The sequence below is a fragment of the Thamnophis elegans genome, chromosome 15, assembly GCF_009769535.1.
Source record: "Thamnophis elegans isolate rThaEle1 chromosome 15, rThaEle1.pri, whole genome shotgun sequence".
Lineage (NCBI taxonomy): Eukaryota > Metazoa > Chordata > Lepidosauria > Squamata > Colubridae > Thamnophis > Thamnophis elegans.
The window spans coordinates 46,435,596-46,456,621 of record NC_045555.1 but is presented as its reverse complement, the minus strand read 5'-3'; the positions used below and the strand labels follow the sequence as shown (position 1 = coordinate 46,456,621).

General features: G+C 41.2%; 1 protein-coding gene across 1 annotated transcript in view; it reads left to right on the top strand.

Annotated features, from left to right (window-relative positions):
• EXOC6 (exocyst complex component 6) overlaps nt 1-21,026 on the top strand; it is a 79,398-nt gene that overhangs the window by 19,107 nt on the left and 39,265 nt on the right. Inside the window, exons 2-11 of the mRNA XM_032231973.1 lie at nt 2,784-2,955; nt 6,721-6,768; nt 6,866-6,956; nt 7,767-7,812; nt 11,556-11,760; nt 12,648-12,803; nt 13,396-13,464; nt 17,059-17,142; nt 17,223-17,269; nt 19,307-19,427. Coding sequence (XP_032087864.1) covers nt 2,784-2,955; nt 6,721-6,768; nt 6,866-6,956; nt 7,767-7,812; nt 11,556-11,760; nt 12,648-12,803; nt 13,396-13,464; nt 17,059-17,142; nt 17,223-17,269; nt 19,307-19,427 — 1,039 coding nt within the window. The remainder of the gene's footprint in view (nt 1-2,783; nt 2,956-6,720; nt 6,769-6,865; nt 6,957-7,766; nt 7,813-11,555; nt 11,761-12,647; nt 12,804-13,395; nt 13,465-17,058; nt 17,143-17,222; nt 17,270-19,306; nt 19,428-21,026) is intronic.

Below are 21,026 nucleotides of genomic sequence, written 5' to 3'. Positions count from 1 at the left end.
GGCGCCATCCGTCCTTTTATCACTAGAAGGCGCCACTAATGAGCCCTAGCTGCATTGTTAATCTTGCATCCCGAAAAGACTCACAAGAGACATCTCACAACATTTTTATATGCCAGCAAAATAATGCTTCGGATCCAGATATTTTATAAGCTGATCTTATATGAGACTGAGAAACATTTTATTGCTGATAGGTGCTGGGTAATTAAGAAAATCAAATCATACAGCAGACAGTATGTGCTTCACCAATGCCCAAAAATGGCAGTCCCAAAACATTTCATTGTCCGTGCATGAAACATATATACATGTCAGGAAACATACATGAGCATGGCAAAACAGATAGTTGGCAAAGGACTGAGATTCTCTCCTTATTCATTCAACTTATATACTGAATATATATATCAAAGGACCCTGGAAGAAACATCTATAATTTGTGTTATGCAGTTGAGACTAGCTACTCTGAGAGCCAAAAATACAAAGGATCTGCAAGATATAGTAATAAAAGCCGAGGCGCATTGTGAAACAATAAGATAAAATTAAGTATAAAGGCAAAACGAATGAGAATGTTATTTTCCACAAGGTGGCACTGTTTCCATACAACATAGAGAAAATATATATATTTTAGTTGGTTTTAAGTTTGTTCTGTTTTCATGCTGAACGGCTAATAGCTTTGGAAACTGTCTGTGTATATTATACACTGCAGCTTTTAAGACCGAACCTAAACTTTCACATTTTGATATTTATAAGGACCTACATGATTTTGGTGACCCCCAAAAAAATGCTCACCTTTTTTCTTTTTACTACTCTCAATGCTGGCTTTTCACCAAAATATGTTTAGAATGTGTTTGTTTTCTAGCATATAGCATCCTATTTTCCAATAAAATTAGATATTCCATACTTGGCTTAATAAGAAATTAATTCCTATGAAGGAACAGTTACTGCCAAAAAGCTTAGGTGGCTGGAGAGGGAAGTCATACATGGTTTGGGAAAATTGAAAGGGTTTAAAAATATGCTTTCCTCAAAAAATATTATCCTCCAAAAGGCATGCAGATGTCAGGGTGATTTATTTAATGAATGCTTGTTTCGTTTTTATGATATTTCTGTCTGAGAACTGAAGGCACCATAACCCCAGAATAGCAGCCATTTAAGATAAATTGGGTCAGGCAGTTTTTATGAGCCCCATTCCACTCTACTGGGGACTTAAACTGGAGTCTCCTTGCTTAAAACAAAATATTATAATGGCTCTCAGATGTAAGCGTTTAAAAATGAAGAAGGAAAATATGACGGGATGGAATAGACTGAACTTAGAACATACCAAGGCTTTCAAACAGTTGTAGTTGAAATGTGCATGTCTAAAAGGGGGGGCTCGATTACCTTGCATCAGGGCCAATAGCATTTATCAACTTAGATATTTATAAATTTTGTGTCCTTGTAGAAACAGAAAAAAAAACAAAAAACCAATGGAACTTACAAATACTAAACTCCTTTTGTCTGATGAAAGGTAGCGTAGCAGACCTGTAAATATATGGCCCTGGGAAGGATAACAAGAGCTGAAAATATCATTCCGAAATCTTTAATTTGGTGCTTCCAGGGTGGGAATCTTGATCAAGATATCCTGAGTTTGTTTGGAATGAACACTTGTTAAAGTTTGTATCACTGTATTCAAAGGGGAAACAAGTAAATGCATTCTTTAAAAAAGCTACGTATCTTGCTTTTGGATTATTATTTTTTAATTTATCCATGAATTAGCTGCCCAGAGTCCCAATGGGAGTGGGCGGCATACAAATCTTGTTAAACTCGAAACTCGAAACTTGAATGCAGATTTGGGTAATGTTGGGTTTTGTCCACTAGGGGACGCTAACAGGATGACTAATTTCTGAGTTAGAGGCATGAAAAAAAACCAGTAATTTAAAGAAAACTTTAAAAATTGATTTTTCCCTGTAATGGTCCCCCCCCAACTCCACCCCAATGCATATTTTGGACATACAATGAGTGGACAGGTGAATAAGTTCCACCACTGAATCAATAGCAATAGCAATAGCAGTTAGACTTATATACCGCTTCATAGGGCTTTCAGCCCTCTCTAAGCAGTTTACAGAGTCAGCATATCGCCCCCCCCCAACAACAATCTGGGTCCTCATTTTACCCACCTCGGAAGGATGGAAGGCTGAGTCAACCTTGAGCTGGTGAGATTTGAACCGCCGAACTGCAGATAGCAGTTAGCTGAAGTGGCCTACAATACTGCACCGTAACCACTGATAGATAGATAGATAAGAGATATGGATGGATGGATGGATGGATGGATGGATGGATGGATGGATGGATAGATAGATAGATAGATAGATAGATAGATAGATAGATAGACAGACAGACAGACAGACAGACAGACAGAGATATAGAGATATAGAGATATAGAGATAGATAGATAGATAGATAGATAGATAGATAGATAGATAGATAGATAGATAGATAGATAGATAGCCATAGCAGTTAGACTTATATACCGCTTCATAGGGCTTTCAGCCCTCTCTAAGCGGTTGACAGAGTCAGCATATTGCCCCCAACAACAATCCGGGTCCTCATTTTACCCACCTCGGAAGGATGGAAGGCTGAGTCAACCTTGAGCCGGTGAGATTTGAACAGCCGAACTGCAGAACTGCAGTCAGCTGAAGTAGCCTGCAGTGCTGCATTTAACCACTGCGCCACCTCGGCTCTTATGTAAGCAAAGTCACGCATATAAGACTTTTAAATTAATGTTAATTTCTCTTTGCATTTTCTTTTGATAGGTCTGTCTATGATGACCAGCCAAACGCACACCAAAAGTTTATGGAAAAATTGGACGCATGTATACGTAATCATGACAAAGAGATTGAAAAAATGTGCAATTTTCACCATCAAGGATTTGTGGATGCCATCACGGAACTTCTTAAAGTAAGGGCTGATGCAGAGAAACTGAAGGTAAGGAGGTGCAGTTTTTAAGATAATTAAATAATAAGTGCAGTTCTAGGGTGCAGGATTTATGGCCACGTGTTCCCTTTCAAAGTAAAATAGTGATAGTAAAAATAGCCTTTAGATGCTTGTGAATAATGACTCAAAATATTACAATAGCAACGAGAGGACTTACAGTATGCCATAAAAATGCTGCAAATTACTTTTTGTCATTAAATATAATTAGGTAGAAGATTATTTTGTAGAACAGCTGCAAATGTTTTAGCAAGTATTGATTTATTTCTGTGTTAAATGTATGTAGACATATGTCTCACAAAAAGTGAATCTATTCAATTTCAATTTATTAGCATTTGTATGCCGCCCACTCCCATTGGGACTCTGGGCGGCTTACAGGCAAGACAGACATATATTAAAAAAATTTAAAATAAAATAGAAGTGTTAAAAATATCAACAACATGCATACAGTTGGAGTGAGGCTGGATACTAATCAACAGCCCCAGGCCTGCCGGAACAGCCAGGATCTTCGTGGCTTTACGGAAGGCCGGAAGAGTGGTGAGGGTCCGGATCTCTACGGGGAGATTGTTCCATAGGGCCGGAGCAGCTACAGAGAAGGCTCTCCCCTGGGGACCCGCCAACCGACACTGACCGGCCGACGGCACCCGGAGGAGGCCCAATCTGGGCAGCGCCCAATAAAATTACACAAGCTTAAAACAATAAACATGTAACAATTATTTTAAAAAAGTAAAAATCACAAGGCAAAGAGAGAACAGCAGATGAATGTTTGAATGTTTGAATGTTTATTTTATTTATATGCTGCCCTTTTCCCCCGAAGGGGACTCAGGGCGGCTCACAACTCAAACCAGGGAAGGGGGAGATACAGACAAAATTAAAAACGACACAAAACAATGCATAATTTAAAACACACGACAGTCATACCATTCGAGACGGGGGCAACGGTTCTTTAGCCCCAGGCCTGTCGGAACAGCCAGGTTTTAAGGGCTTTGCGGAAAGCCTGGAGGGTGGTGAGGGTTCGAATCTCCACAGGGAGTTCGTTCCAGAGGGTCGGAGCAGCCACAGAGAAGGCTCTCCTCCGGGTAGTCGCCAGTCGACACTGGCCGGCGGATGGAATTCGGAGGAGGCCACAATCAGGGAGCAGTTCTTCAGATAAACTGGCCCATGCTATGGAGGACTATGGGTCAAAACCAGAATCTTGAATTGGACCCAGAAGCAAACTGGCAACCAGTGCAGCTCACAAAGCACAGATATAACGCTTGTATTCTAGCGGCACACATAAACTGCCTCTGCTGTTGCATTTTGAAGCTGCTGAAGCTTCCAGATATTTTTCAAGAGAAGACGCATGAACGGCGCATTACAATAGTCCAATCGAAGGGTGACTCGGGCACAAACGACAATGAGCAATACTCCCCGATTTAGGAACGGGCACAACTGGCACACAATACGACAGGGATCCCCAAACTTGGCACCTTTAAGACTCGTGGACTTCGGTTCACCGACAAATGCGCGCTCGACAAAAGCGCACCGGCAAAACCTCGGGGAGAAAACTGCGAGTTCAAAATCGCGTCGACGAATGAGCGCAGAAGCGCACCGACAACAGTGCGCCGACAGAAGCGTGCTCTAAACGTAACCCTAAACGTAAACCTAACCCTAACCCTAAACCTAAACCTAAACCTAACCCTAACCCAAACCTAACCCTAACCCTAAACCTAAACCTAACCCTAACCCTAACCCAAACCTAACCCTAACCCTAACCCTAACCCTAACCCAAACCTAAACCTAAACCTAAACCTAACCCTAACCCTAACCCTTACCCTTACCCCTACCCTAACCCTTACCTTAACTGTAATCGCGCTTCTGCCAGAGCTCTTTTGTCGCGCGCCTTTTTGGGCGCGCTGTTGACGTTGCGGTTTTATCGCCGCGGTTTCATCGCGCTGTTGTCGGGCGCGCATTTGTCAGGTCACGGTGGACTTCAACTCCCAGAATTCTCCAGCCAGCTATGCTGTTGAAGTCCACAAGTTGCCAAGTTTGAAGACCTCTGCAATACGAAGTTGTGCAATGGCCTTCCTAATCATGATTGCCACATGCTGTTTGAGCAGGTGTTGTGATTCCAGGAGGGCCCTCAAATCATGCACCAGATATGACTGGGTCTGTGCAACCACATCCGGCACTAAAAATGACATAGTCCTGGAATTGGCAGGCCACAAAAGCCAGAGCCTTTGAGTCTTGCCAGGATTCATCTGAAGCTGGTTGTTCCCATCCAGATCCCCACAGCTTCCAGGCACTGGGCTAATACAATCATAGATTGTTTAATTCAGTGGCCCCCAACCTTTTGGGCACCAGGGACCGGTTCCGAGGAGAAAGGGTTTTCCGCGGACCAGAGGGCGCATGGTTTTGCATGCTGTCTACATCTCGGGGATGTAGCTTTCCTTGTTTGTGCAGCCCAGTCTCTGGTATGCTGCAGCCCGGTGCTGGTCCACAGACCAACGGCCGGGGCCCCCTCGACCGAGTGGGCTGGGAAATATTTTCGAGATACTTTTTTTCTGAGTATCCAGACCCAGCATGGAAATGTCCTCTTCCCGCAGATGTTTCTCCAAAAATTGTTGGGATTTTTTTTTTCTTTTAAAGATACTGTGAGATTTCCTCAGAAGTAAATTGTGGAAATAGACCGATTAGATCTCACAGGTTAGGTCTCCTCCGGATTCCATCTGCCAGCCAATGTCGGCTGGCGACTCCCCGGGGGAGGGCCTTCTCTGTCGCAGCTCCGGCCCTTTGGAACGACCTCCCCGTGGAGATCCGGACCCTTACTACCCTCCCGGCCTTCCGCAAAGCCGTTAAGTCCTGGCTGCTCCAGCAGGCCGGGGGGCTTTCGAAATATCCAGCCCCTTGGAAATTGTGACTGTTGTGTTTTTTAAAGTGTTGTTTTGTCTATTTATCCCCTTCCCTTGTCTATTGTAAGCCGCTTGGAGTCCTTCGGGAGTGGGCGGCATACAAGACCAAATAAACTAAACTAAAAACTAAACTAAACTAATCTTAGCTCCCTTTGCACATTTATAAGAAAGAAAAAAAATATGTGCCCCAGACAGAGTGAGCATAGTTCACCAGAGGTTATGAGTAGAACAGCATTATATAAAGGATATTCATATAACTAGAGACTCAATGAGGTCATTGAGCAGCTTTGTTCAGAATTTAATGAGTTTTTTAATAAACTAGAATGTGCTCCCTTATTATGATGACCTAATGAGTCACTTAATATGTGGGAAACTCTGAGGTCGAGCACTGCCTGCACCTGCAGTATTAAAATGTCGCTTGGCTGGCAATATCCACGTTTGATGTTAATCAACCTCCCAGTGTTTGCATTCAGCAAAGTATGAATGTTTAATTACCATAAAATGCAATCACCATTTCTTGCAGACAATGAGTGACACATAGAGCTCATTGAGGTTATCAAAGAAGGACCAGTGGTCAATTGGGTCAGTGATTTGAATTGTTTGACAGACCTATAGAAACAAAAGTTCAAAAATCCCAAGTAAAATTGAGAAGTTTGCCACTGAATCTGTTGGAAGGAACTGTCATAACTAATTGAAGTTAACAAAAACCCTTGGTGATCGAAAGTTCAAGTTCAAGCTGTAGAGTTAATTTGGATTTACATTCCTTTGTTCTAAGTTTCTCATGAAGCATGATCTGATTACAAGGGTGAGCAACTGCATCAGGGCATTATATGCATATTTTTCTAATAAAGGTGAAATCATTTTTAAGGTCCAAGTTACTGATACAAACAGAAGACTTCAAGAAGCTGGGAAAGAGGTAAGAAAGTGGCTTTCCTAACTCATTCAACAAATGTTTTATGGAATATGACATGAGTGCACCTAATTTAACCATAATGTGTTTGAAAATACTCAAGGTGCTAGCTCAGACAGAGGAAGTCATCCAGAGTAGACTCCAGCAGAGGAATATTACGACCGTGGTCGAAAAACTTCAGTTGTGCCTTCCAGGTTAGTTACAAATACTTAAACGCCAAATATAGGCGTACCAAAATTATTTATTAAATTTATTAAATTTATAGGCCGCTCAATCCCGCAGGACTCTGTCACTTCATATCTTAAATCTAGATATATTCCAACACAACTAGTACAAAATTGATCTGTGATACACAGTACTTTCTGGAGCAAATGTTGCTTAAAGATTTAAAGGAGATATTTAAATGCATTTAAATCAGTTATCTTTTTTTAAAAAATTGTTCATTCATATCCAGGATATTGACAGGATATTCAGAGACGGAATATTGTCGAGGATATTAATTTGTAGATGCAATGTTGTCATGTAATTGAATATTATTTAACCATTCATGGAGTTTCAAAGATAAGCTGAAACATCGTTATATGCAATATTTCCCAAATCCCCCTTTCTGACATTTGGTTTTAATTACACAGAGAAACATTACATTTTTACCATTGTCTGTAAAACACCTTGGTTTCCTGATGTGCTCTTCCTGTAACACATGTTCCTGCCAACAGCAGTGATCTATTTTTGTCTATAAATCCATTGTAATTTTCACGGCGTTGGGTGACCAATAAAGAGTTAAAATAAAAGTTTTAAAATGCTTTGAGATCAGCCTAAACTAACTTTCTAAAATTCCTATTTTTTACTGCTTTTCCATTTTAAGTTTCCATCCTTAGGTTGTAAAACTTTCACAATTTCAAAAATGCATTAATATAGTACAAAACTGATCGTTTGGAAAGCATCTGTATTCTGGTTTATATATTTTATAGTGAAATTTATGACGTTTTTTCTTCTTCTTACAGTATTGGAGATGTACAGCAAATTAAAAGAGCAGATGAATGTCAGAAGGTGAATTAATCGTTTTTAACTCAACTAAATGTTTTAATGAATTGGTTCATCCACTTGTCTATTGCAATTACTGATGGAGTAATAAAGCTTACTTTAGTAAGGACGTTTAATGAATTTGGTCTCAATTCAATTGTATTCAATTCCTGCCTTTGTTCCATGCCTTCCATGACAAATGAACAATTCTCATGAGGAAAAATAAAAGTATTTGGAAGAATTAGTCATTGGCTTTAGAAATTAAATGTTTAAGTCATATCCATGAAATTGAAATAATTAAAATTTGGCTTATAATTCCAGTTATTGTTTGATTTGGTTTTATTATTTCAAAACCAATAGTTAATACATTATCAAAATAGCAAAATAGAGATTTCCCTCACTGGTTAACATTTGTCATCTGATATACCATGCAACTTTCAAAACAAGTTCTAAATAAATATGTAAATATTAATAATGGATCATTATAAATAAAAAAACAATTATTTCTATTTGTTTTTTGACCTCCTACATAATATAGTAAAATGTAGTATATAATGAACTATAGATAATATATTTAATACACCGTAGTATATAATATAACAACTCCTGGTGAGATACACTCTATAAGTCACATTCTTTGATCTAACAATTTAATGTCTACAGGTATTTATTGTATTAAAATTCAGGATTTTTAATTATGTGGAATAGCTGCTTGGATATGCTAGGAAAAGAGTATAGCATAGCCAAATGCTTTGCTTTCATCCTTCTCTAATTTTATTTTTTAATCTTGCTATCTTTCAATCTCTGTTTCCATTAGGGTTTATATGTCGCCAACATAATTTTGGTAATAATCTTATTAAGGATTATGTTAGACAAATAAAATTAATACATTAATACTTCCTCCAACGGTCCTTGGAGGAAGCAAACTATCTCGACCCCTTCCAGTCAGGCTTCAGACCCGGTTACAGCACAGAAACCGCTTTGGTCGCATTGACCGATGATCTCTGGAGAGCCAGAGATGGAGGATATTCCTCCATCCTGGTCCTCCTTGACCTCTCAGCGGCTTTCGATACCATCGACCATGGTATCCTTCTGCGACGACTGCGGGAGGTGGGAGTGGGAGACACCGTGTTGCGGTGGTTCTCTTCCTACCTCTCGGACAGGTCGCAGTCGGTGTTAGTGGGGGGGCAGAGATCGTTCCCTAGGCCCCTAACATATGGGGTGCCTCAGGGCTCGGTCTTATCCCCCCTACTATTCAACATCTACATGAAACCGCTGGGAGAGATCATCCGCAGGCACGGGATCAGATACCATCAATATGCGGACGATACCCAGTTGTATCTGTCCGCCCCGTGCCGACTCAATGAAGCGGCAGACGTGATGAACCGAGGCCTTGAGGCCGTTAGGGACTGGATGAGGGTTAACAAGCTTGTGCTCAACCCAGAAAAGACCGAGAGGCTGTTGTGTTTCCCTCCCAAAGATTCGACCAATATTCCATCACTCAGGCTGGGGGGTCAAATTTTATACCCCTCAGAGAGGGTTCGCAACTTGGGAGTCCTCCTAGATCCACAGCTATCGTTTGACCACCACCTGACGGCTGTGACTAGGGGGGCATTCGCCCAGGTTCGCCTGGTGCGCCAGTTGCGACCCTACCTGAATCGGGAGGCACTCACAACAGTCACTCGGGCCCTTGTGACCTCTAGGCTGGAATACTGCAATGTGCTCTACATGGGGCTGCCCTTGAAGAGCATCCGGCGACTTCAGTTGGTACAGAACGCGGCCGCGCGAGTGATTGTGGGTGCACCGCGGTTCACCCACATAACACCTATCCTCCGCGAGCTGCGCTGGCTACCTGTCGATCTCCGGATGCGCTTCAAGGTGCTATTAGTCACTCATAAAGCCCTGCATGGTAGTGGATCTGGATACTTGAGAGACCGCCTCCTGCCAATCACCTCCCTGCGACCAATTAGATCACACAGATTGGGCCTCCTCCGTATTCCATCAGCCAGCCAGTGCCGGCTGGCAACTACAAGGAGGAGGGCCTTCTCAGTAGTTGCCCCGACCCTTTGGAACGAACTCCCCGTGGAGATTCGTACCCTCACCACCGTCCAGGCCTTCCGCACAGCCCTCAAGAACTGGCTAGCCCATCAGGCCTGGGGACAAGGATAGCCGCCCCTCCCGAATGATGAATGTATGTTGTTTATTACTTTTATTATATGTGTCTATGTCACTGTTTGTACTTCCCCTCCCTGATTTTATGTGAGCCGCCCTGAGTCCCCTCAGGGAAAAGGGCGGCCTACAAATGTTAATAAAATCTAAATCTAAATCTAAATCTACATTCTACAGAGAATTTTATATATATATGGAAGCAATTGAAACTAAAAAAGTGAAGGAAAATAAATAAATTTTCGTCTTGTTCCGCAGCAAGTGTAATTATTATAACAACATCTCTTTTTAAAAAAAGCTTAACACTATCTCTTTTAAAAAAAACCATTCCATTCCATGTCTCATTCCATTCTCTATAATATTTTAAGGGTTTATCACCCCATCTTAATAATATTAAAATTACATTAATAATAGCAGTAGCGTTTAGACTTATTTACATAATTCTCTGGGTGTATTATAATATCAGCATATTGCTCTCAACAGTCCTCATTTTACTGACCTTGGAAGGATGGGAGAATAAGTCAGCTTTGAGCCCATCAGGATCGAACTCCTAATGGGCTCAGGAGAGTCGACTTGCAATACTGCATTCTAACCACTGTGCCAATAGGGCTCCTAATGAACCCACTTTAAATCCATCCTTTTACATTTATATCTCATTTTACATTTATAACTTATATATCTCTCAGAATTGTTGGTGTCCCGAAGTCTAAATTCTGAAGTTACTTTTGTACTTTCAGCAAAGAAAAATTATCCGTATCGTGGTTCATATTCTCACTATCACTTCTAATGAAATCTTTGACAATTTCAGTGTCCATTTTGTAAATTCATTGCAGAGAAGTTATCCACATCACTTTTTAGATATTTGATTGTCTTTTGTAATTATCAAATCATCATCCAGTATCATTTGTAAATCAATTATTTCCCTCTTTTTTTATAAGCTATCATTTTTAAATACACATTCAGATCAATTTCAATTTTATTCAGTGGAGCTTCTCATCAATAAAATATTCCAATTCTTCAGTAACAGATAACATTATAATTAAGTATTTCACTCATTCAACAAAAAAACAACGCATTAGCTTAGCCATTGATATATTTATTTCCTTCTAGTGCCCTCTAGTGTCCAACCTGCAGAGTTGTCTTATTAGTTATTTAGACATAAACCAAAGTATTTCCCACAGGAAAAAGTCCTTTTAATTAATTTCAAAGTCTTTAATTCAAATCCTTCTGAACTGTTAATCCATTAAAATTTTCTAAAATCAGCACTGTATTCACCCTTTTGCTGTATAGTCTGAAAAAAATCTTTATAAAATTTTAAACTCATAATTTTTTTTATAAAGGATGGAAGGAGAATTCACCCAGCAAACACAATCAAATTTGAAGTCCCAAATGTTTTTAATTTTTAAAAAGCAGTAATTTTAAAAACAACAACTCCAAAGTGTATCCAATTCTTTCTCCTTTTCGTCTCCACTCTTATATGAGACTAGATTATTTAGGATCTGGAATCTAGGCTGTTATCAATTTTTTTTTGTTTAAAATATATACTATGTTTTTTTCCCTTTCCATCTTAAAAAAAAGATGGTTTCTTGTTTTTTTCCCCCCAGATATTATTCTGCTCTAAAAACAATGGAACAGCTAGAAAACATATACTTCCCTAGAGTTAGTCAATATCGGTTTTGCCAAATCATGATAGGGAACCTTCCAAAGCTTCGCGAGGAAATTAAAGGGATTTCCATGTCAGAACTGAAGGACTTCCTGGAGAGCATCCGGAAACATTCAGATAAAATTGGTGAAATGGCAATGAAGCAGGTAAACATCCTGAAATGCTCAATTTTAAAATATTATTCAGTAAAACCTGACTACAACAATCACATTTAGATTTTGTTCCTATTCTCAGGGGAGCTTTCTCTGATAGCATCCAAGAACCTCCTTACTAACATTATGAATACAGGTTCCCCGACAAAAGGGCGCCCGATAAAAGCGCGCCTGATTAAATTGCGGTGACAAAACCGCGAGTTCTAAACCACGACGACGAATGAGCGCTGAAGCGCGCCAAAAACAGCGCACCGACAGAAGTGCTCTCTAAACCTAAACCTAATCCTAACCCTAAACCTAACCCTAATCCTAACCCTAACCCTAAACCTAACCCTAAACCTAACCCTAAACCTAAACCTAAACCTAAACCTAAACCTAATCCTAACCCTAACCCTAACCCTAACCCTAACCCTAACCTTAAATCGCGCTTCTGTCGGTGTGCTGTTGTCGGCGTGTTGATATCGCGGTTTTAGCGCCGCGGTTTTGTCGGCGCGCTTTTGTCGTGCGCGCATTTGTCGGGTCACAATGAATACATATGTGCAAACACCATGGGGCAGCCTTCTCCACAGCAACATAGCCTTTTCCTGCCCATTTTCAACTGCAAAATACAGTTTTGCATCTAAATGGTATGAAACTGGATGAATGAGATTCATTCCGAAACAAAACCAGTGGAATCATTCTGGAAACCTTCATGCATATTTCTAGATATGTGACCAATCCTTGGCCGGGGGGGGGGGGGGTGGTGGCCTGGATCCAGCTAAAGTATTAGGAGACCACCTCTTCCGCGACTCTGGCCTTGTTATGACTTGAATTTGTTTCTTGGGACTGTAAAAGAGACCTCGTGGATTATTTTCTTGACTGTATCTGCTTTGCTAATGCAGGCACAGCAGCAAAAAAGTTTTAACACCGCTCTTCAGAAGCAGAGCAGTCTCTGTTGTGGAAAGAACATATACGTCAGCAGCAACGGGATTGCAGAAGCAAGGAGCGAAGTAGTTTCAAAGCAAACTCTAGAGGACGAAGAAGAAAACGAAGAGGAGGTATTTCAGTGGATTATATTGTATTTTTACGCTTAGGTGACTGCAATCGGGGTAGACCAGGGGTGTCAAACTGGATCTGGCCCACGGGGTGCTTAGATCTGGCCCACGGGGCTGACCTAGAAACAGCAAAGGACTGGCCCGCAGTGGCTCTGCCAGTGAAAATTTGGATTTTGGATTTGGATTTATTGCATTTATATGCCGCCCTATTCCCGGAGGCCTGGAGGGTGGTGAGGGTTCGAATCTCCACGGGGAGCTCGTTCCAGAGGGTCGGAGCAGCCACAGGGAAGGCTCTCCTCCGGGTAGTCGCCAGTTGACTCTGGCCGGCGGATGGAATTTGGAGGAGGCCTAATCTGTGGGATCTGATCGGTCTATTGGAGGTAATTGGCAGCAGGCGGTCTCTCAAGTACCCGCTTTTGAATAAGTACCTCTCGTCTTTAGTTACCATAACAACCATGGGACTAATCATAACAAAGTTTTGCCCATGAACAATATTGGCTTTCATTTAATTTATGCTAAAAGTTTGCTTTGTAATGTTATATCTGATTGGACGTTACATTCTTGCCTTTTTTTGGGGGCGGGTGCATTTCTACAGGTTTTGACTGCTCACGATCTGGTAGATTTTTCTCCTGTGTATAGATGCCTACATATTTATTCAGTTCTGGTATGTATATGTTATATATGAAAACCCTTTTATTTGTATATACGTAGAAATGCGTGACCCGACAATTGCGCGATAGACATATGTGCGCCGACAAAACAGTGCCGATTAAAACGCTTTGTCAAAATCGCGCCCACAAATTCGCGACGTCAAAATCGCGCCGACAAAAGCGCGATGACAAGCACAATAAAATCAAAAAAATTTTTAGGGTTAGCGTTAGGGTTATATGTGAAAAAGGTTTTTATTTTTCATTTTTTCATTTTCATACACTCACATATATACTGTGCATAGCCGGAGCCATACAACATTAAACAATAATCGCGGCAATTCCTCTTGTCAACAATACCCTCAAAAATAGAAACCCAATATACCTCTTCCACTCTCCGTACACCTCTTTCTTCCACCCCCCTCCAACTTTCTATCTTCCCTCCATCATCCCCCTCTACCCTACTTCCCCTCCCCCTCTACCACTCCTCTCTCCCGATCCACTCCCTCCCTCCCTTCTCACCCTCCCTCCCATCCTCTCTCCCGCCCTCTCTACCCCTCTTTCTTCTATCCCACTCCTTAGCGTTAGGGTTATAATGTACGTATACACGTCCCGCTATGTTAAAGGCCCAGCACACTCACTGGGCTGTCTATAGTTTGTTGATGACGCGATTTTGTCGTTGCGCACTTGTCGGCGCGATTTTGTCGAAAATCAATTAGCGATTTTGATGGCGCTCATTTGTCTGTCGCGGTTTTGTCGGCGCGCATATGTCTATTGCGCATTTGTCGGTGAACCATAGAAATGTATATATAGTGTAATAATGAAGATGTGCCTAGTTATTGCCTGCTGCTAATGCTTGTCTGCTTAGTTGTAACGTTGTTGTTTTCATTCTTCCGTAAAGACAAGGGCCTCTGAGCCACTAGAGGCTCTGTTTTACAAGCAGAAAAAGAGTTTCCCCCTAGTTTCCCTTCTCTTCATGATTGCCATTGTAACCTCATGTATTGTTGCCTAATTTTCCAAGCCAAGGTGGCGCAGTGGTTAAATGCAGCACTGCAGGCTACTGCTAGATCAGCAGGTCAGCGGTTCAAATCTCACCGGCTCAGGGTTGACTCAGCCTTCCATCCTTCCGAGGTGGGTAAAATGAGGACCCAGATTGTTGGGGGCAATATGCTGACTCACTGTAAACTGCTTAGAGAGGCCTGAAAGGCCTATGAAGCGGTATATAAGTCTACTGCTATTGCTATTGCTATTGCTATTTCCAACACAACTTGGTAAAGACGGAGGAGGCTGGGTAAAAAGAAGAAATTAGTGGCCACGGTTATTGGTTGCAACCCTACAAAATTTGCTTTAGGCTAAGTAAAGTTTAGAATAGTCTCACTGAAAATAATGAGATTCATGTGTCAGTGTTCCAAATACCATGGAGAAATCAGAGTCGAAGGCAAAACTATGCTTAAAGTTCCAATTTAATAAGGCAGGCACGTTGGCATCGTGCTGTGGGATTCCAACTCTGGAAGTTACATCAGAATCCCACCCAGTTAAAAGTTCATGATCTTGTCCTCACACCCACAAATCCATCACATGGTCCAATCTCCTTCTTCCACGCTGGCGTCTACGCCCAGCTGCTTCCGGTCAGGTGTGAAAGTGCGGAGACAAAGGATGACCTTGGCTTCTAGTAAAGAATGCAAAACAATACATTCCAAAATCCTACTCCTGTCTATTCCCCCCTCCCATTGACTGTACTTAAAGAAACAGCATAATGAAATAAGAGAAAGTGTGGCAGGCCGAAATTCTAAAAGGAATATAAATGCAGGCCTGCCATCATGTTAGCTTAATTTAAGTCATATTGAGGATGATGTGCATATTTTAAATGACATTTGGCCTCTGACAGGAGAGGGTATTCAACCTTTTTTGTTCCTCCCCTGGTTCTGATCTAGGTTTGTAATCTTTCTCTTGCACTCTTGTTCCTCTCTATTACCCTCAATTGTGGGGGGAAATAAAATTTGAAATAGCATTTATGTACAGTATTTTCAATTTTTACGAGTATCAACAAGCAAAGAGTCTCAGTATATACTATAATACTCTTCTGCAATTGATTAGATAGGAGCACTAGGCTTGTTACCGGTAGGACATATTCAGCTGATTCTGGCTGGTTCTGGCTAACTGGTCGCGGAAATTTTAAGTAGTTCGTAGAACTGGCAAATACTACCTCTGGCTGGTCCTACCCTTGATCTATTTGCTACCTCCTGAGTCCCAGCTGATCGGCTGTGGTCTTCTTCAGTTGCCCTGCACAGGAGAATGGAGCTGGAAAGCGGGTTAATGGGATGGGGAGGGAATCGGGATTTTGCAGTATGCTTCCCCTGTCACGCCCACCAAGCCATTCCACACCCACCAAGCCATGCCCAGTAGTAAATAAAATTGAATCCCACCACTGGGTAGGACCAGAGGAGGGTTCCTACCAGTTCGCACCTATTTGGTAGAACCGGTTCGTCAAATCTACCAAACCGGTTAGAAGAGGTTCCACCAGTGGACCCGGAAAGCAGGCCACACCTACAGAAGAGGTTCCGAAAATTTTTGAAACCCACCACTGGTCCTTGGATATGATTATTCTACACTATCATGCTCCTATTTATAAAACTCAGTGCCTCTGTGAAAGGTAAGGATGACTACTGCGTTTGTGGTGCAATCAGAGCATTGTGTGCATTGAAGTTGTTTTAACGCAAACCACAGATGCCTTTTGAAAAACAAGTTTTACATCATATTCTTATGCATGCCAGTGCTGTGTGTGGGGTAATTTAAGGTGGTTCTGACAAGTGTCGTCTGCATCTCCATATCCGGTCACATGGGCGGCAAGCCACTCCCATCCGGCGACATAGGCGGCAAGCCACTCCCACAAAGGCCACAAAGGTTCGAACAATTTTTGAATCCCACCACTGGGTAGGACCTAACCTAAAAAATCCCAGGGGAATATGCAGGTCACATATTACTGTGGAAAAGGAGATTGCGAGAAAAGCCAGAAATGTGCACCTGAGGCAGGGCTGAAATCCACTTACCATTGCTACCGATTCGGTAGCAATCTGAGCGCGCGTGGCGACAACAATAATTTATTTGGGGTTTTTTCCCCCCCAGAGAATCCTAGAAGCCAAAAGTAATATAAATAGCAATAGCAATAGCAATAGCAGTTAGACTTATATACCGCTTCATAGGGCTTTCAGCCCTCTCTAAGCGGTTTACAGAGCCGGCATATCGCCCCCACAGTCTGGGTCCTCATTTCACCCACCTCTGAAGGATGGAAGGCTGAGTCAACCTTGAGCCGGTGAGATTAGAACCGCTGAACTGCAGATAACAGTCAGCTGAAGTGGCCTGCAGTACTGCACCCCAATCACTGCGCCACCTCGGCTCTCTAAATATTAAAACGTTGATTGAAAGGAGTATTTTTTAACATAAAATACCTGTAGTAAAACAGAACCAGACAATGCACAGTATATATTTGAAATTATGAGCAGCCCATAGAATATTTTTTTCATAGTCAGAAAAATGGGGGGAAAGTTTGTCATGAAAATATTTGGGAGAACAAACAGATCTCTAAAACTGTACATATTTTTTTGGTTTAGGGTGACGCAGAAACATTTGAAAACTACTATAGAAAACAGAGGAGGAAACAAGCGCGACTCGTTCTGCAGCCACAGTCCAACATGGTACTTGACCTGAAAGAAGAAACGATTTATACAACCTCTCAAATTGCTTTCTGTTAAATGATTGTGTCCTTTTCTTACAGCATGAAACAGTAGAAGATTACAGAAGATACTTCAGTCAAATTGTAGGGTGAGTAAAGCTGCTATCTGTACTTATTTTAGCTTTTCAACATGTTCGCATGTGTTTTTTTTTTTTGGTCTTATTTTTGCTGTATTAACACCAGCAATGGATATTTTAAGGGATGGAAACAGTTACTCCCCCCCTTGCTCCTCCCATCATCGTATGATAAATTAAGTTTTCTTGAAAGTAAATCTTGTGTGTATTAAAGAACTGGATTTATCAGATGTTAAAATCTTTGGCTCTTTTGATGGTAACTACATTAAATATGGTTCACCGACAAAAGGGCGAACGACAAAACCGCGCCCGACTAAACTGCGTCGCTGACGTCATCAACAGGGCGACAACAGCGCGGAGAAAGAAGCACGCTGTAAACCCTAAACCTAAATTTAACCCCTAACCCTAAACCTAACCCTAAACCTAACCCTAAACCTAACCCTTAACCTAACCCTAAACCTAACCCTTAACCTAACCCTTAACCTAACCCTAAACCTAACCCTAAACCTAACCCTTAACCTAACCCTTAACCTAACCCTAAACCTAACCCTAAACCTAACCCTTAACCTAACCCTTAACCTAACCCTAAACCTAACCCTTAACCTAACCCTTAACCTAACCCTAAACCTAACCCTTAACCTAACCCTTAACCTAACCCTTAACCTAACCCTTAACCTAACCCTTAACCTAACCCTTAACCTAACCCTAAACCTAACCCTTAACCTAACCCTAAACCTAACCCTAAACCTAACCCTAAACCTAACCCTAAACCTAACCCTTAACCTAACCCTTAACCTAACCCTTAACCTAACCCTTAACCTAACCCTAAACCTAACCCTTAACCTAACCCTTAACCTAACCCTAAACCTAACCCTAAACCTAACCCTTAACCTAACCCTTAACCTAACCCTAAACCTAACCCTAAACCTAACCCTTAACCTAACCCTTAACCTAACCCTAAACCTAACCCTAAACCTAATCCTAAACCTAACCCTTAACCTAACCCTTAACCTAACCCTAAACCTAACCCTAAACCTAACCCTAAACCTAACCCTTAACCTAACCCTAAACCTAACCCTTAACCTAACCCTTAACCTAACCCTAAACCTAACCCTAAACCTAACCCTTAACCTAACCCTTAACCTAACCCTAAACCTAACCCTAAACCTAACCCTTAACCTAACCCTTAACCTAACCCTAAACCTAACCCTTAACCTAACCCTTAACCTAACCCTAAACCTAACCCTTAACCTAACCCTTAACCTAACCCTTAACCTAACCCTTAACCTAACCCTTAACCTAACCCTTAACCTAACCCTAAACCTAACCCTTAACCTAACCCTAAACCTAACCCTAAACCTAACCCTAAACCTAACCCTAAACCTAACCCTTAACCTAACCCTTAACCTAACCCTTAACCTAACCCTTAACCTAACCCTAAACCTAACCCTTAACCTAACCCTTAACCTAACCCTAAACCTAACCCTAACCCTAACCCTTAACCTAACCCTTAACCTAACCCTAAACCTAACCCTAAACCTAACCCTTAACCTAACCCTTAACCTAACCCTAAACCTAACCCTAAACCTAACCCTAAACCTAACCCTTAACCTAACCCTTAACCTAACCCTAACCCTAACCCTAACCCTAATCCTAACCCTTAACCTAACCCTAAACCTAAACCCAGTTGAAGTGGCCTGCAGTACTGCACTCTACCCACTGCGCCACCTCGGCTCTTTCTACGAATGCATGAACAAAAAATGTGCTCTCCCACTGAGGTGCGGTTTGAGGGGGTAAACGTCCACATTTATTACCGCATCTCAGATATACTCGTCCTAATTAAATGGCGGAGCGTGGGTTTCTTCACACATTCCCTTTAATTAAGCGCCAGAGGTGCGATACGGCGCAAAAGGCCAGCGAAAGCCCCCATGTTTGGGGGCTGAGGAGGAAAGGGGGAGAGGAAAAGAGAGAGCATTGGGCTTTTATTGCTCTTTTTCAATGATATCTCACATTAAAGTCCCGTTAACCCCACGATTTGTTACCTTTGTTCAGGTTTTTTGTCGTTGAGGATCACATTTTACACGCAACCCAAGGATTAATCACGAGAGCTTACACGGATGAACTTTGGAACATGGCCCTTTCCAAGATTATTGCTGTCCTTAGAACTCATTCGGTGAGTGAGCTGGGGAGGGGATTGGGGGGGGGGGAAGCTTCCCATTAAATTTATTTACTTAAGACCCCGTAGAGTAGGTTTAGGGGAAGGAGAATGTGGGGAAGGCTGGTGGTGGTGCAGAATGGAAGTCTAACGTGGAGGGGGGTGGGGAGGGGTCTTGGTAATTAAAAATTGCTCAGATTTGGGGAGGGGGAGCCCATCAAAGCCTTTGTTTTTCCCTGCAGTATCAGGCTTTGAGTCCCAGCCCCTGGGCGATCTGCATAATCCCCCCACTGAGTTACAATCCCCCAGGTCTTCCAAACTCTTCTTAGTCTGAACAGTTTAGAATATGCAGAGTTAATCTGCTCTTATTGTTGCAATCTGTCCTAATTAGCTTTCAACTGACCTTTTCATGAGATCAGAGTTGAATTAGTTTAGCATTGAAAACAGCACCAGGAAATAGTTTCTAATTATAATTCCAAACCCTTTTCCAAAGTAAACTTCACTGGCAAAAAAGCCTTATGATAGCTCCCAATTGTAACAAGAGTTGTACGCTAGCTACTAACTAGATCCTATTAGCTGTTCTTCAGTTGGGGAATTATAAACAAGTGTCATTTAGCCTTATAAAGTTATCTTTTCCTAATTTTTTTGTTTGCAATTTTTTTTTCGTCTAAAGGAATAAAATAGCAAAAAATGCTAATAGCCGATGGACTTTTATTGTGACAGTTTATCTGTAAATAGAAGCAAATGGTTATCTAACACAAACCCAGGCTGTTTATTTTATTTTTTCCTTTTATTTTATTTAGTTTGTCAAACATGTACAACAGTGTTTCCCAAAGTTTGGCACACGTACCCCCCAGGGGTACGGGAAGAGTTTGGTGGGGGTACGCGTTGCACCGGAGTTTGGTGGGGATCACGTGGGAATATCCATTGCAACGTGCTTAGCTGCGCCCACAGAACAAGGAAAGAAATAAGAAATTTATGCAAAGTTGCTTTTTCTGCATTTGTAGACATTAAGTCGAAAAAAAGGAACAGACTATTGGAGGTGGAACCGCATCTCAGATTAAAATTAACAACCAGGGAACCAAATTATGACGATCTGTCATCTCAACATAAACAGTTCCATCCTTCTCATTGAATCAAATAAACGTTCTTTATAATATAACTTTCGTTTATTTTGCGTATGTACCAATATATATATATATATATATATATATATATATATATATATATATATATATATATATATATGTATGTATGTTATATTTATGCTGATAAATAAATAAATACCCTATGTTGGCTAGCTGATGAGAGCTAAATAGCTTGAAATAGATCTATACTAGTCTCCCTTTATTTATTTATCAGCATAAATATAACAAATGTAACAAAAAGGCAACAGTAAAAAATATTGGGTTTCTGTCTGAATGGTCTCTTGTGACGAGCCGAAGACAGAGAGTGGAAGTGTACCTTCCTCCCATATTTGGGCATACCAGGGGTTGTGACTTTAAATATATATATATATATATATATATATATATATATATATATATATATATATATATATATATATATATATATATATATATATATAAATATATATATATATATATATATATATAT